The sequence below is a fragment of the Oryctolagus cuniculus genome, chromosome 7, assembly GCF_051225735.1.
Source record: "Oryctolagus cuniculus isolate XC-2025 breed Fujian yellow rabbit chromosome 7, ASM5122573v1, whole genome shotgun sequence".
Taxonomy (NCBI): domain Eukaryota; kingdom Metazoa; phylum Chordata; class Mammalia; order Lagomorpha; family Leporidae; genus Oryctolagus; species Oryctolagus cuniculus.
In genome coordinates this window covers 106,019,914-106,033,149 of record NC_142873.1, presented here as the reverse complement: position 1 = coordinate 106,033,149, position 13,236 = coordinate 106,019,914, and the positions used below count along the sequence as shown (strand labels likewise).

At 42.3% G+C, this 13,236-nt stretch overlaps 1 protein-coding gene and 1 long non-coding RNA gene across 4 annotated transcripts in view; both read right to left on the bottom strand.

Moving 5' to 3' along the window:
- The window catches only part of C7H1orf141 (chromosome 7 C1orf141 homolog), a gene marked incomplete at its 5' end in the record, with an annotated part of 58,252 nt that extends 50,192 nt beyond the window's left edge, over window positions 1-8,060 (bottom strand). Inside the window, one exon of the mRNA XM_089299395.1 lies at window positions 7,899-8,060. Within this exon, the coding sequence (XP_089155521.1) occupies window positions 7,899-8,060 (162 nt within the window). The remainder of the gene's footprint in view (window positions 1-7,898) is intronic.
- Window positions 1,534-6,774, bottom strand: LOC149125673 (uncharacterized). 3 transcript variants are annotated; one of them, XR_016237292.1, is made up of 4 exons: window positions 6,674-6,774; window positions 2,479-2,553; window positions 1,712-1,754; window positions 1,534-1,624 (listed from the first exon to the last, which is right to left on the bottom strand). It is a non-coding gene; the product is annotated as an uncharacterized LOC149125673 (long non-coding RNA). The 3 variants fall into 3 exon arrangements; XR_016237294.1 differs by lacking the exon at window positions 1,534-1,624 and having other exon boundaries at window positions 1,713-1,847; XR_016237293.1 differs by lacking the exons at window positions 1,534-1,624; window positions 1,712-1,754 and adding an exon at window positions 1,809-1,946.
- Window positions 8,061-13,236: the final 5,176 nt, after the last annotated feature.

Here is a 13,236-nt window from a genome sequence, read left to right as displayed (position 1 = left end):
GTGATGAAAAAGTGCTATCTCCTAGCAGTTTTAAGCATTTTAAGAAAAGACCTATAAATTTAGCAAAGACAACAGTGATAAAGTTATTAGAATGATGGCAGTCATCTCTCTCCAATCTGCTCCTCTTCCTGTAGGCACACATATGGTGAATGTCACACCAACCTTCATGTGAGTTAGAAATAGAGTTAAGAAAGCAATCAAAAGAGTACTTTGTTAAAATATTTATACAGATGGACTGAAGGGGACAGAGGATATAGCTGAAGCACTATTTAAGGAGCTGACTTAAGGTTTGCTCTAAAAACTCTCAGCGCAGCACAGAGAAATAAAGAGATGACAAATTTGAAAGCAAAGTCTGCCAATGATGGGGTAAGTGCTAGGAGAATTAACCTCCTGCTGTTACAACCAGGAAATCAGAAATGAAAATTACTGCCTTCAAGCATAAGAAAACAGAGCAGGACCGGATCCCTGAAAGAAGAGAACCAAATTGGGCAAACAGTCCAAGAGTCCATCTAGTACCTGGAGGCAGTTTCTGGGCTAAGGAGCAGGGAGGGGAATCCTGATGTGTTTGCCTGAACTGAAACCAAACTTTGTGGCCTTGATCTTGTTGAATTTAGGAAAATGATTGCCATAGCAGTCACTGTTGGGCATTCACCCCAGAGAAATGACAACTTCTCCTCGTACAAAAATCTATGTCAACATTCATAGCAGCTATATTGTTAGTAGCAGAATCCTAAAAACAACCTAAATGTCCTCCAATGAATGAGTTGTTGAAACTCTGGACATCCATGTGATACTATTCAGCAACGAAATTTCTATCTCATTTATATTATGGTGCAAAAACCACAGTGAACCTCAAGGTCTATTATATTTAGTGAAAAGTCAATCCCAAAATTTTACAGTGAATGATTTAATTTATATAAAAATTTTCAAAATTATACAGGACTAAAAATTAGTGCTAATTATGGATAGAGACAGGGGAGTTCTTGTATGGATGGAAAACTGCTGGAATTCCTTATGCAAGTTTTGCAACTTTAGATACAGAATTACCAAGACTATGTATGCATTATTCCATTTTATCATTAAAAAGGGACTCTACCTGGTGTCCATATGGGATGCTGGAGCTGCAGACCATGACTTAACCCATTATACGCAACTCTGGCCCCTTCTCTTTAATAGATCAACTAACTAATTTTTATATATTTAATATATTGGTAGGATCTATAAGAGTTGCCACATTTAAGGTTTAACTGCTTAGGATTTTTATTTTAAGCAAGTTTGATACATAATGTAACCTAGCATGACAGATATCCAGAAGTTATTTTGTATATTCTGTATATTTTTCATTTAGACAGATGACTCTTTCAACTAATACAATCTTTTTAAATATTTTTAACTTTTTTATTTATTTATGTGCTTTTAACAAATCAGTCTACATATTCATATTTATAAATCATTCTAAAAAGTGAAATTATTCTTATTTGAAACATTAACTTCATAATTATTAAATCAAACTTTAGCTTTTCCTTTATGAACCTTTGCTCTTTGGTCCAAGAGTGTCTTTTCTTGTTTATCCAGGACATCTAACTTTTCCAAGATTTTTTCTGCCATCATCAGTCAGTAATTCCTATTGAAAAGGGAGAAAAAAATTCCAAAGAAATTCAAATTTAAATTTATAGTGAATTATTTAGGCATAAGCTAAGAGGAGACTCACCTTTAAATCTCTGTTTTAGGCAAACATCAGAATTGCAGCCATCCTGGAATAATCATAGAATTGCAAGTGTGCCAAAGTTTTTCCAATAGCAAGCCATGTGATCAGAACTGCCAGGTTTGTGTGGGCCACAGAATTGCTTAATTTATGATAAAGATTACCATATGAGGATTTGATGTGACTCATACTTAAGGTAGGGACATATGGCTTGATTTACATCTCTTTGCTCTTTGTCATGCTATAATTTTAAAGAAAGTAAAAGCAAAGACCTCAGATTTATATATTTAATTTCATTTAAATCAAGTTGGTTAATGATCCAAGGCTGTTAATATAGTACTTAGCAGGCAATTAGTCACACAGAAGGAGTAGCAGCTAAGCTGGTTAGGCTCTATTACTATTTTCCAGTTAATTAATACCTAGCTGTAAATGTTTTCTAGTTGATTAATATCACTGAACATCTCATCTGAGGTCAAAGGACAAATGTTTGGCTCAGGAAGCTCTACGTTAGGCATCAGGACCTAGTATAATTTATTTTCATTTTAGATATAAAAACTGAAGACCACAAAGTCCCTATGGCCACAAGAACTACATTAATTCCTTCTAAAGGCACCACCCCACTGATCTACTTTCTTCCCACTAGGCCCCACCCCTTAAAGGTTCCAGCACCTTGCATATTGCCACACTGGGGAGCAAGCTTCTAACCTATGAACCTTAGGGGAACATACTTAAAACATATCCACACCATAGCACCAATGAGGCAAAGAACTTACACACAGGAATTTCTGGATCATGGGGGTGAGGGCAGACAGTACATCTTGTTACGAACTAGATTACCTTTGGTTGTGCTGCAGGGTAAGAGTTAACACAATGTGAATGTCTTAGGCTCTCTGGATCTCCTCCAGGAGATTTGGGGAGAGAATATCAGAGTACCTGGATACTGTATACTTTCCTTGCAGACCCAGGAACCAGGCCTCTTGTAAATCCTAACAACAACTATGAAATGTTAGTTTCTGGGTTCCCCTTAAATGGAATGAGTTTAAGGAAGTGAAAAAGGCCCCCAGAGTCCTCACCACAATTTCTTTTATTACAAAGATTTCTATTTCTCAGGAAGAGATGGAAAGTTAAATAACTGGAAGCATCAGCATATGGAAGTGAGTGGGTTCCCCATGTTGAGGAATACGTAATTACACAAGGACATGCTGCTTGTTCACAAGAAGGAAGAGAGAGCACCCACTGTTTCATTCTCCAGATGGCCGCACAGCCAGGGCTGAGCCAGGCAGAAGCCAGGAGCCAGGACCTTCACCCAGATTGCCCACATGGGTGACAGAAGTCCAAGCACCTGGACCATCTTCCCTTGCTTTTCCCAGGCCACCAGCAGGGAGCTGAATCAGAAGCAGAGCATCTGGGGACACAAACCAGAATCCATGTGGGATGCTGGGATCACAGGCAATGGCTTCTACCCTCTATGCCACAACGCCGGCTTCTGTTCTAATTTCTTTTTTTTTTTTTTTTTTTTTTTTTTTTTTTTTTTTTGACAGGCAGAGTGGACAGTGAGAGAGAGAGACAGAGAGAGAAAGGTCTTCCTTTGCCGTTGGTTCACCCTCTAATGGCCGCCGCTGCAGCCGGCGCACCGCACTGATCCGATGGCAGGAGCCAGGATCCAGGTGCTTTTCCTGGTCTCCCATGGGGTGCAGGGCCTAAGCACCTGGGCCATCCTCCACTGCACTCCCTGGCCATAGCAGAGAGCTGGCCTGGAAGAGGGGCAACCGGGACAGAATCCGGCGCCCCGACCTGGACTAGAACCCGGTGTGCCGGCGCCGCAAGGTGGAGGATTAGCCTATTGAGCCACGGCGCCGGCCTAATTTCTTAAATCCTTTCTCTTCCCAGTTGACCATTATTTGGTTTCCTTCTGAATAATTTCACAAAGTCTGCTCTCATAGGTCACCAGGGTCACCATCTTATAAGTTACCATACACTTTTCTGCTCTTCGTTGAATTCTTATAACATTTATTTATTTCCATGGAAACTCTTTTTTTTTAACTTTTATTTAATGAATATAAATTTCTAAAGTACAGCTTATGGATTACAATGGCTTCCCCCCAATACCGTCCCTCCCACCCACAACCCTCCCCTTTCCCACTCCCTCTCCCCTTCCATTCACATCAAGATTCATTTTCGATTATCTTAATATACAGAAGATCAGCTTAGTATACATTAAGTAAGGATTTCAACAGTTTGCTCCGACACAGAAACATAAAGTGAAAAATAATAGATGATTTTTTTAAATGATGATGAAATCAGATCAGACCTATTGTCATGTTTAATCCCAGTGAGAGTCAAGTTGGGAATTGATAATTTCTTTTTTTTTTTTTTTTTACAGAAGATCAGTTTAGTATGCATTAAGTAAAGATTTCAACAGTTTGCACCCCCATAGAAACACAAAGTGAAATATATTGTTTGAGTACTCGTTATAGCATTAAATCTCAATGCACAGCACATTAAGGACAGAGATCCTACATGAGGAGTAAGTGCACAGTGACTCCTGTTGTTGACTTTACCAATTGACATTCCTGTCTATGGCATCAGTAATCTCCCTATGCTCCAGTCATGAGTTTCCAAGGCTATGGAAGCCCTCTGAGTTCTCCGACTCTTATCTTGTTTAGACAAGGTCATAGTCAAAGTGGAGGTTCTCTCCTCCCTTCAGAGAAAGGTACCTCCTTCTTTGATGACCTGTTCTTTCCACTGGGATCTCACTCACAGAGATCTTTTGCCAGAGTGTCTTGGCTTTCCATGCCTGAAATACTCTCATGGGCTTTTCAGCCAGATCCGAATGCCTTTAGGTCTGATTCTGAGGCCAGAGTGCTATTTAGGACATCTGCCATTCTATGAGTCTGCTGAGTATCTCACTTCCCATATTGGATCACTCTCCCCTTTAACTCTTATCTCTCTTGGTCCCTGTGAAAACAGTCACATCTTCCTGCTCTAAAGACCCCTTGCCATGTCCCCAACTTTCTCTTCTGTCTTACCTCACTCCCTAAACACCAGTAGTCCTAAGGGTCCAGCCGTCTTCCTCATCATTCCATGTACTCTTCCAAGACGACCTCTGCAACCCATGCTTCATCTACCACCACCTATTTCCAAACAAAATCTCTCTTCTGAGCTCCAAACCTATATTCTTGGCTCAACCCATTATCTCAAGTGCAGGATTAGGAGTAGCCCAAGTGCAGGATTAGGAGTAGCTTGTTCTCACCCTTCCTCTCCCAACAGAAAATCTCCTCTAGCCTTTATTGTCACATTAATAGCTCTAGGTCTGTAGCTCATGCTCCTAGGAGGGACAGCAAGTCTTGATCGTCATTATACCTGTAGGATAAACTAGAAAGCCTCTAAGGAATGGAGATTCTCAGTTGCCCTATAAGTCAGAATTTATGGAGGTGAAGATTAGCAATCTATTACTGAAGTTCAGGATTTGCTCAATTCCTTTTCACCTCTCCCACCTTCATGTACACAAAAATATTATCTTACACATGTTATATCTGAAATATATTTTAGCTCTTTTCTGATCAATTCATATTGCTATTACTTCAATTTAGGATTCTATAACTTGTTGCCTGGAATATTACAGTAGCTTCAAAGTTTATCCATACATTTAACCCATTTCATCCTCCATTCTGTCTATTCTATTCCTCATATCTGTCTGAATTTTTTTTTTTTCAGGAAAATACAGTCACACGCCTCCCTGCTTAAAGCTTCAACCCCTTCCAACAGCTTTCAGAACAAATGTCAAGATCTTTGATTCAGGGGTAGCACCATCTGTAACACTATGGCAATCCCATAGGCAAGGCTGATTTGAATCCTGACTGTTCCACTTCCCATCCAGCTCCCTGTTAATGTGCCTGGGAAAGCAATGGAGGATGGCCCACCTGCACCCACAAGGGAGACATAGATGAAGCTCCTGGCTTCTGGCTTCGGTCTGGCCCAGCTCTGGCAGCTGTGTCTATTTGGGGAGTGAACCAGCAGATAGAAGATATCATATCCCCCCCCCCCCTCTCTCTCTCTCTATTTTTCTCCCTCTCTCTCTCTGTAATTCTGACTTTCAAATAAATCAACAAATCTTTTATTAAAAAAAGATCCTTGATTCATCATATGAGGCTCATCGTTTGACCTCTGACCATATCCTGAATTTTACTTGTCACTTGCTCATATACCCTTGATACCTCAGTCATAATGAACAACTTGTGTTGTATTTATTTATTGCTTTGCTTTTGCTATTTGCTCTGCCTGCAAAGCCAATCTTCTATTCTTTGCATTCCTAAGTCCTGGTCATCTTAGACCCAACACAAGTCACACCTCTGTTAGGAAGCTTTCCCAGATACTTTATGATTTAGATGCCAAACATCTGTGATCATGTGAAATCTTAGTATACGGCTATCTATCACTTGTCACACTCCAGTAAGACACTTTGTATACATGCCTTATTCCCCCTCCAAATGATGGGTTCCTGGAAGCAGGAACCGTGTCTGGTTGTCTCATTCATTTTTGTAATTCTAATATCTAACAACTTAAATAAATGAGTCAATCATCATCCACAAAGGAAATGCACAACTGTAAATGTTATGAACTGTTAGCATGCATTTAGCCTGCTGTGACTTTTAGTTTATATTCATTATTATGCACAAATCTTTGACAGAATCTTGACAAGGTTCTTCTAGATCAAGAGGCAGCATAGCACAGTGCTTAACGACATAGACCCGGGAGTCCGTCTGCCTGGATTTGAATCCTTAGCTTGGCCACTGACCAGCTGGGTGATCATGGGCTGGCTGCTTAACCTTTCTGTGCTGTCCACCTGGAAAGTGGAAGCAGTAAAAGTAGCTGCTTCGTGGGGGCTGTTATGCATTTTAACTGTGCCAATGTAAATGACATATAAATGTTAGTAAATAAATAAGTCTTAAGTAATGAGACACGTACCAGGTGGAGGTGTGTGGGAGTTCCTTATTATAAATGCTGCCAGAGGCCCAGTGTCCATTTACACGCTAAGCTTCTTTCTACCATACCTGCCAGCACACCATCTCTATACGTCTAACTTCCTGCTTGCTTCCTTCTCAATACGTTGCTTCAATTATATTTCAAACATTTCCCACTTTGGAACTTGAGAAACAATGAAAATACATTCAGCACTTTAGCATCTTCTATTTTAATTCAGGAATTCGCTATCTTCTCTACATCTGATTATGGTTTCTTTTCTTTCCCTAATTTCTTCATAGTTTTACTTCTGAATTTTCTGTTAGATTCTTATTCTGAGCCCAGGTAACAGAAAGTAAAACCCGTTGTCCTGTAAAGCCCAAGGCTAGACCTTAAATAGCCAACAACTATTCAGGGAGATTAGCCTAAGAAGCATTAGGTCCCTGCGCTAGTCTCATCAAACTTAGTTTTGTCTTCATTAAGCCCAATTATTCCCCATAACTAGGGGTTGGAGAGATGATTTTACTTCTTTAATAGGTATAGATATTTCTGTAGCACTTTTTATAAAAGGCTTTTTATTTCTTGGGGCTGGTGGTGTGGTACAGTGGGTTAAGCCACCACCTGAGATACCAGCATCGCATGTTGGAGAGCTGGTTTGAGTCCCAGCAACCCTGCTGCTGATCCAGCTGCCTACTAATGTGCCTGGGAAAGCAACCACTGACAGGCCAAGAACCTGGGCCCCTGCCACCCATGTGGGAGACCCAGATTGACTTATGGGCTTCTGGCTTTGACATGGCCCAATATTGGTCATTGCAGCCATTCAGGAAATAAATCAGCAAATGGAAGATCTCCCTCTCTCTCTCTGTCTCTGTCTCTCTCTCTCTCTCTGTCTCTCTCTGTCACTCTGCCTTTCAAGTAAATACATAAATACTTCATTTAAAAATACCCTTTTTACTTAGAATAGTTTTAAATTTACAAAACAAAAACTGTGAAGTAGCACAGAGTTCCCGCATAGCCACACACAGCTCCCCCTGTGGTTAACATCTTATGTTCCCATGATATATTTGTCACAGCCTATAAACCTCACCCAACCTCCTCTATTTTTAATCCCATATTACTAAATTGGTCATGCTTATTAAATCACACCCAGATTCCTCTATGTTTTTCTGATTTGTACCCCTTCAATCCCTCCCAACCCTCCCAGTCCCCATCCGAAGCACTCTGTACTTACGGCCGGGAAGAAATGCTCTCCCCTGGAACCTTGGGCTTCTTGGGTCACAGAAGCCCGCCTTGGAATCTCCGAGCTAGAACGGCCCAACTGTCTCCCACAGAATCCCGTCAGCAGCCGGGCTGCAGTCACACGCGGGGGCCGAGGTCGTTGCGATCCTTGCTTTCATTTCCATGGCTGCTGTCCTCCTGCAGACCTTCAGGTTTGCACTTTCCCTGCCCTGAGTTATGGCCTGATCCTCCCCCACCTCCAGCTCCACCCCCAATCTGCCTGTCCCTAACCTTCTCTCTCAGCCCTCAAATAGGGAGACTTGGAAACACCACCAGAGCTGTCTTGCTTAAACAGACACTAGTTGGGTTCAGCTCCAGTCCTGTTACAAAACACCAGCCGAACTCCTCAGAGGACAGGCGAGACCATTGAGGAAGTCAGCCAGGGTCTGGCCCGGTTCCCCTTTCCCATTTGTCTGCCCCATTGCTGCCCCCTCCACTGAGGCTACTGCTCCCATGCCTGGGACGCATCCCCTTTCCAAATCACATTCGTTATGCCTGCCTTTCCTTCCACTGGAAGTGTTCTGGCCTCCTGTCTTCCAGCCAGAAGCCTCCTCTTCATCAGGAAGTGGTGCAGAGATGACTTTTTTATGAAATTTTCCTTGTTCCCTTGTCTCAGTGGCACCATCTTTCCCTTGTATGTTCTTATTGCACACTGCCACTTACCCCGCCCCCTTCTCTGCACTAGGCAAAGTTATATCTCACTGGGATCTGAAAATTACGCTGCAATTTGGGGATGCCTCTGAATGTGACATTTTAGAAAGAGGAATCCCAGTGGATCTGCAATGAATTATGTTACTTTGTGATGATTTACTGGAGCATGAACTATGAAGTTGAGTGAATTATAAAATATGTCTCTTGCCAAATCTAAACTCAGTAAAAGTTGTTTTAAAATGAAACTTGGATTTATGTCCTTAATTATTGGGTCGATAATGACATTTTTGGGGTCAAAAAGTATACAATGAAATAGAGAATTCTCCCAGTAGGCCAGAATAAATACCCAATCGCTGTCACAGTAAATCATCCACAGGCTTCAGTGCCAGGCTTGTCGGCATCAAAGAGGTCAGCGTCAACTTTATTAGAACATCACAGGCTGGGTTGTTACGAAAATAGCAGTATAGACCTTTAGAAAGGTTGCTTTAAGAGCACTATTTCATTTTAACGGCACCTTTGGAACTGAAAACAAAAGCCAGCAAAACTCAATACTGTCAACATAATAGTTCCACTAAGTCTTTTTCAGCAAGTTGTTTTTTTTTTTTTTTTTTTTTTGACAGGCAGAGTGGACAGTGAGAGAGAGAGACAGAGAGAAAGGTCTTCCTTTGCCGTTGGTTCACCCTCCAATGGCCGCCGCGGCCGGCGCGCTGCAGCCGGCACATTGCGCTGATCCGAAGCCAGGAGCCAGGTGCTTTTCCCTGGTCTCCCACGGGGTGCAGGGCCTAAGTACTTGGGCCATCCTCCACTGCACTCCCTGGCCACAGCAGAGAGCTGGCCTGGAAGAGGGGCAACCGGAACAGAATCCGGCGCCCCAACTGGGACTAGAACCCGGTGTGCCAGCGCCGCTAGGTGGAGGATTAGCCTATTGAGCCACAGCGCCGGCTAGCAAGATTTTTTTTTTTTTTTTAAAGATTTATTTATTTCTTTGGAAGTCAGAGTTACACAGAGAGAGGAACAGGCAGAGATGAGAGAGAGGGAGAGAATCTTCCATCTGCTGGTTCGTTCCCCAAATGGCTGCAATGGCCAGGCCTGAGTCAGGTCAGTCAGGAGCCAGGAGCTTCTTCAGGGTCTCCCATGTGGGTGCAGAGGTCCAGTATTTGGACCATCCTCCGCTGCTTTCCCAGAAGCATTAACAGGGAGCAGGACTGAAAGTGAAGCAACCAGGTCCCCAACTGGTGCCCCTATGGGATGCCAGTGTTGCAGACAGCAGCTTGACCTGCTACATCGCAATGCTGGCCCTATTTTTCAGTAAGTTCTAAATATCCCCTATTAAAAAGGTGAATTCAGGACAACTAAGAGAATCTCAACACTCACAAGCTAAAGAGCTGGACTGAGCAATTACCTATAAAATGTAGGCTTAAAATAGAATTTACTTCTGTTATATGTCTGTATTAGTTCCAAACTTTACAGCCTGAAGACAAAGTCTGACACTTTTTAAATTTTTATTAATATAAAGAAAACAGGTTTCATGTATTTCATAGGTACAGTTCTACATAGTTAACTGTATTTCCCTCTCTGCTTTCCTTCCCCAAATTCCTTTCTTTCTTTCCTTTTTTTCTTTGATTTTTGCAAAAACTTAATTTCAATCCAGTCTATAATCACAGGCTTAATGCAGCACTAGCCATAATGTATAAAAAGCAGAAAGACCACAGTTCCACAGGAGGACAAGCAAAGGCTAAAAACAAGAATCAAATCACAAAATGTCCACTTCATTCCTGTACATTTTTTGTTTTCTATATTAATTACCACGTATCAGAGAAATCATATGATATTTTTCTTTTTGAGTTTGGCTTATTTCATTAAGCCTAATGGTTTCCAGTTGTTCCAAAAGACAGAATTTCATTCTTTTTATGGTTGAGTGGTATTCTACATTTTCTTTATGCAGTCATCAGTTGATGAACAACTGGATTGATTCCATATCTTAGTTGTCTTCTGTAATGGTTGCACTAATTTATATTCCCACCAACAATGCATTAGGGTACCTTTCCCCTCATCTTCACCAGAATTTGTTATTTTTTGATTTTTGGATGATAGCCATTCTAACTGTGGTAAAGTGAAACCTAATTGTGGTTTTTATTTGCATTTCTCTGATGGCTAGTGATCCTGAGCATTTTTTTTTCTTGTGTCTGTTGGCCATTTATATTTCATCCATTGAAAAATGCCTGTTCATGGGGCCAACGCCATGGCTCACTTGGTTAATCCTCCGCCTGTGGCGCCGGCATCCCATATGGGCACTGGGTTCTAGTCCCGGTTGCTCCTCTTTCAGTCCAGCTCTCTGTTGTGGCCCGGGAGGGCAGTGGAGGATGGCCTAAGTGCTTGGGCTCCTGCACCCGCATGGGAGACCAGGAAGAAGCACCTGGCTCCTGGCTTCGGATTGGTGTAGTTCCGGCCATGGTGGCCATTTGGGGGGTGAACCAACAGAAGGAAGACCTTTCTCTCTGTCTCTCTCTCACTGTCTATAACTCTACCTGCCAAATAAAGAAAAAAAATGCAAAAAGAAGAAAAATGCCTGTTTATGTCTTTTTTCCATTTCTTTTCTTTTCTTTTTTTTTTTTTTTTTTGACAGGTAGAGTTAGACAGTGAGAGAGAGAGAGAGAGAGAGAGAGTCTTCCTTCTGTTGGTTCACCCCCAAAATGGCCACTACAGCCGGCGCCCCAGGAACCAGGTGCTTCTCCCTGGTCTCTCATGCAGGTGCAGGGCCCAAGCACTTGGCCATTCTCCACTGCTCTCCTGGGCCACAGCAGAGAGCTGGACTGGAAGAGGAGCAACTGGGACAGGACTGGTGCCCCAACCGGGACTAGAACCCGGAGTACCAGTGCCGCAGGCAGAGGATTAGCCTAGCGAGCCTCGACGCTGGCCCTTTGTCCATTTCTTAACTGGTTTGTTTTGTTGTTGCTGAGTTTCTTGAGCTCTTTATAGATTCAGGATATTAATCCTTTAATCAGTTGCATAGTTTGTAAATATTTTCTCCATTTCTGTTGGTTCCCTCTTCATTTTATCAAGTGTTTCCTTTGTGGTGCAGACGCTTCTCAGCTTGATAGTATCTCATTTGTCTATTTTGACTTTGATTGCCTGTGATTCTGGGGTCTTTTCCAAGAAATCTTTGCCTATACTGATGTTTTGCAGATTTTCCTCAGTGTTCTCCTCTAGTAATTTGATGGTATCAGGTCATAGATTTATGTACTTGATCCATTTTGAGTTGATTTTTTTATTAGGTGTAGGGTAGGGGTCTTGTTTCATACTTCTACATGCATAGGTCCAATTTTTCAGCACTAAGGCCTGACACTTTTACCTGACACAGTCTACCAAGTGTTGTATTGGGGCCACAGTAAGCCATCTCTCTGTTAAATGACTGATTTTTACTCACTGATGAGATAACTGTCTGATTTGAACTACTTCACATTCAAGTGCAGACACAAGGGAATCTTTTGTCTTTCAAAACCTAAAATGCTGATAATTTAATGGCCTTTATAATGGGCTGAATGATGTCTGCCCCAAATTCGTATGTTAAAACTCTGTCCCCTATTCAGAATTTGATTATATTTGGAGATTCAGACTTTAGAAAAGTTAAATTGAAATTGTTAGGGTGGACTCTAGTCCAATACTTCAAAATGTTTATGGAAAAATAAATTCAAAAGATAAGTTCATTTTGGTGCAAAACATGCTAAATCCTCACATAGTATTTTTTCCCAGTAAACACTTTCCACAAACTCTTTGCAGATCCCTCATATCAAAAAATCTGCCTGAGGCCGGCGCCGCGGCTCACTAGGCTAATCCTCCGCCTAGCGGCACCGGCACACCCAGTTCTAGTCCCGGTCGGGGCGCCGGATTCTGTCCCGGTTGCCCCTCTTCCAGGCCAGCTCTCTGCTGTGGCCAGGGAGTGCAGTGGAGGATGGCCCAGGTGCTTGGGCCCTGCACCCCATGGGAGACCAGGAAAAGCACCTGGCTCCTGGCTCCTGCCATCGGATCAGCGCGGTGCGCCGGCCGCAGCGCGCCGGCCGCGGCGGCCATTGGAGGGTGAACCAATGGCAAAAGAAGACCTTTCTCTCTGTCTCTCTCTCTCTCACTGTCCACTCTGCCTGTCAAAAAAAAAAAAAAAAATCTGCCTGACTAAACCTATGTTTCTCCTATTTCACCTCTTGTCACTGTACGAATTTCAAGTTCTATTTTTCCCAGCATCTACTTTCCTCTCTTTTCTGGCTCTGGTGGTCACTTTATACTCCTATGTAGTCCAATAGACATGTGTCATGTATAAATAGAAACAATTTCCTGTGCTTTTCCCAGTTCAAAAAGGTGTTGAGAGCGATGTTCCCTTTCCTAGCAGGGGTTTTGCCCATGTACTTTCTTCACTAACAGCCAAAGTGACTCACCAAATACTTACAGGGGCTGCAGGTGTGGAAAGAGAGCTTAAGAAAGGGAGAAGATTGGGCAAAACGAACTGGGATGCAGTGACTTTGCTTCTCTTTATTGTGATTCCTTTTTTCTTTTATACTTACCTGGAAACAGGATTACAAAAAGAAGTTCAAAATTTTCCCCATGCAGCTTGCATTTCTGAATGAAAGTCAACTGCTCCTATTTGA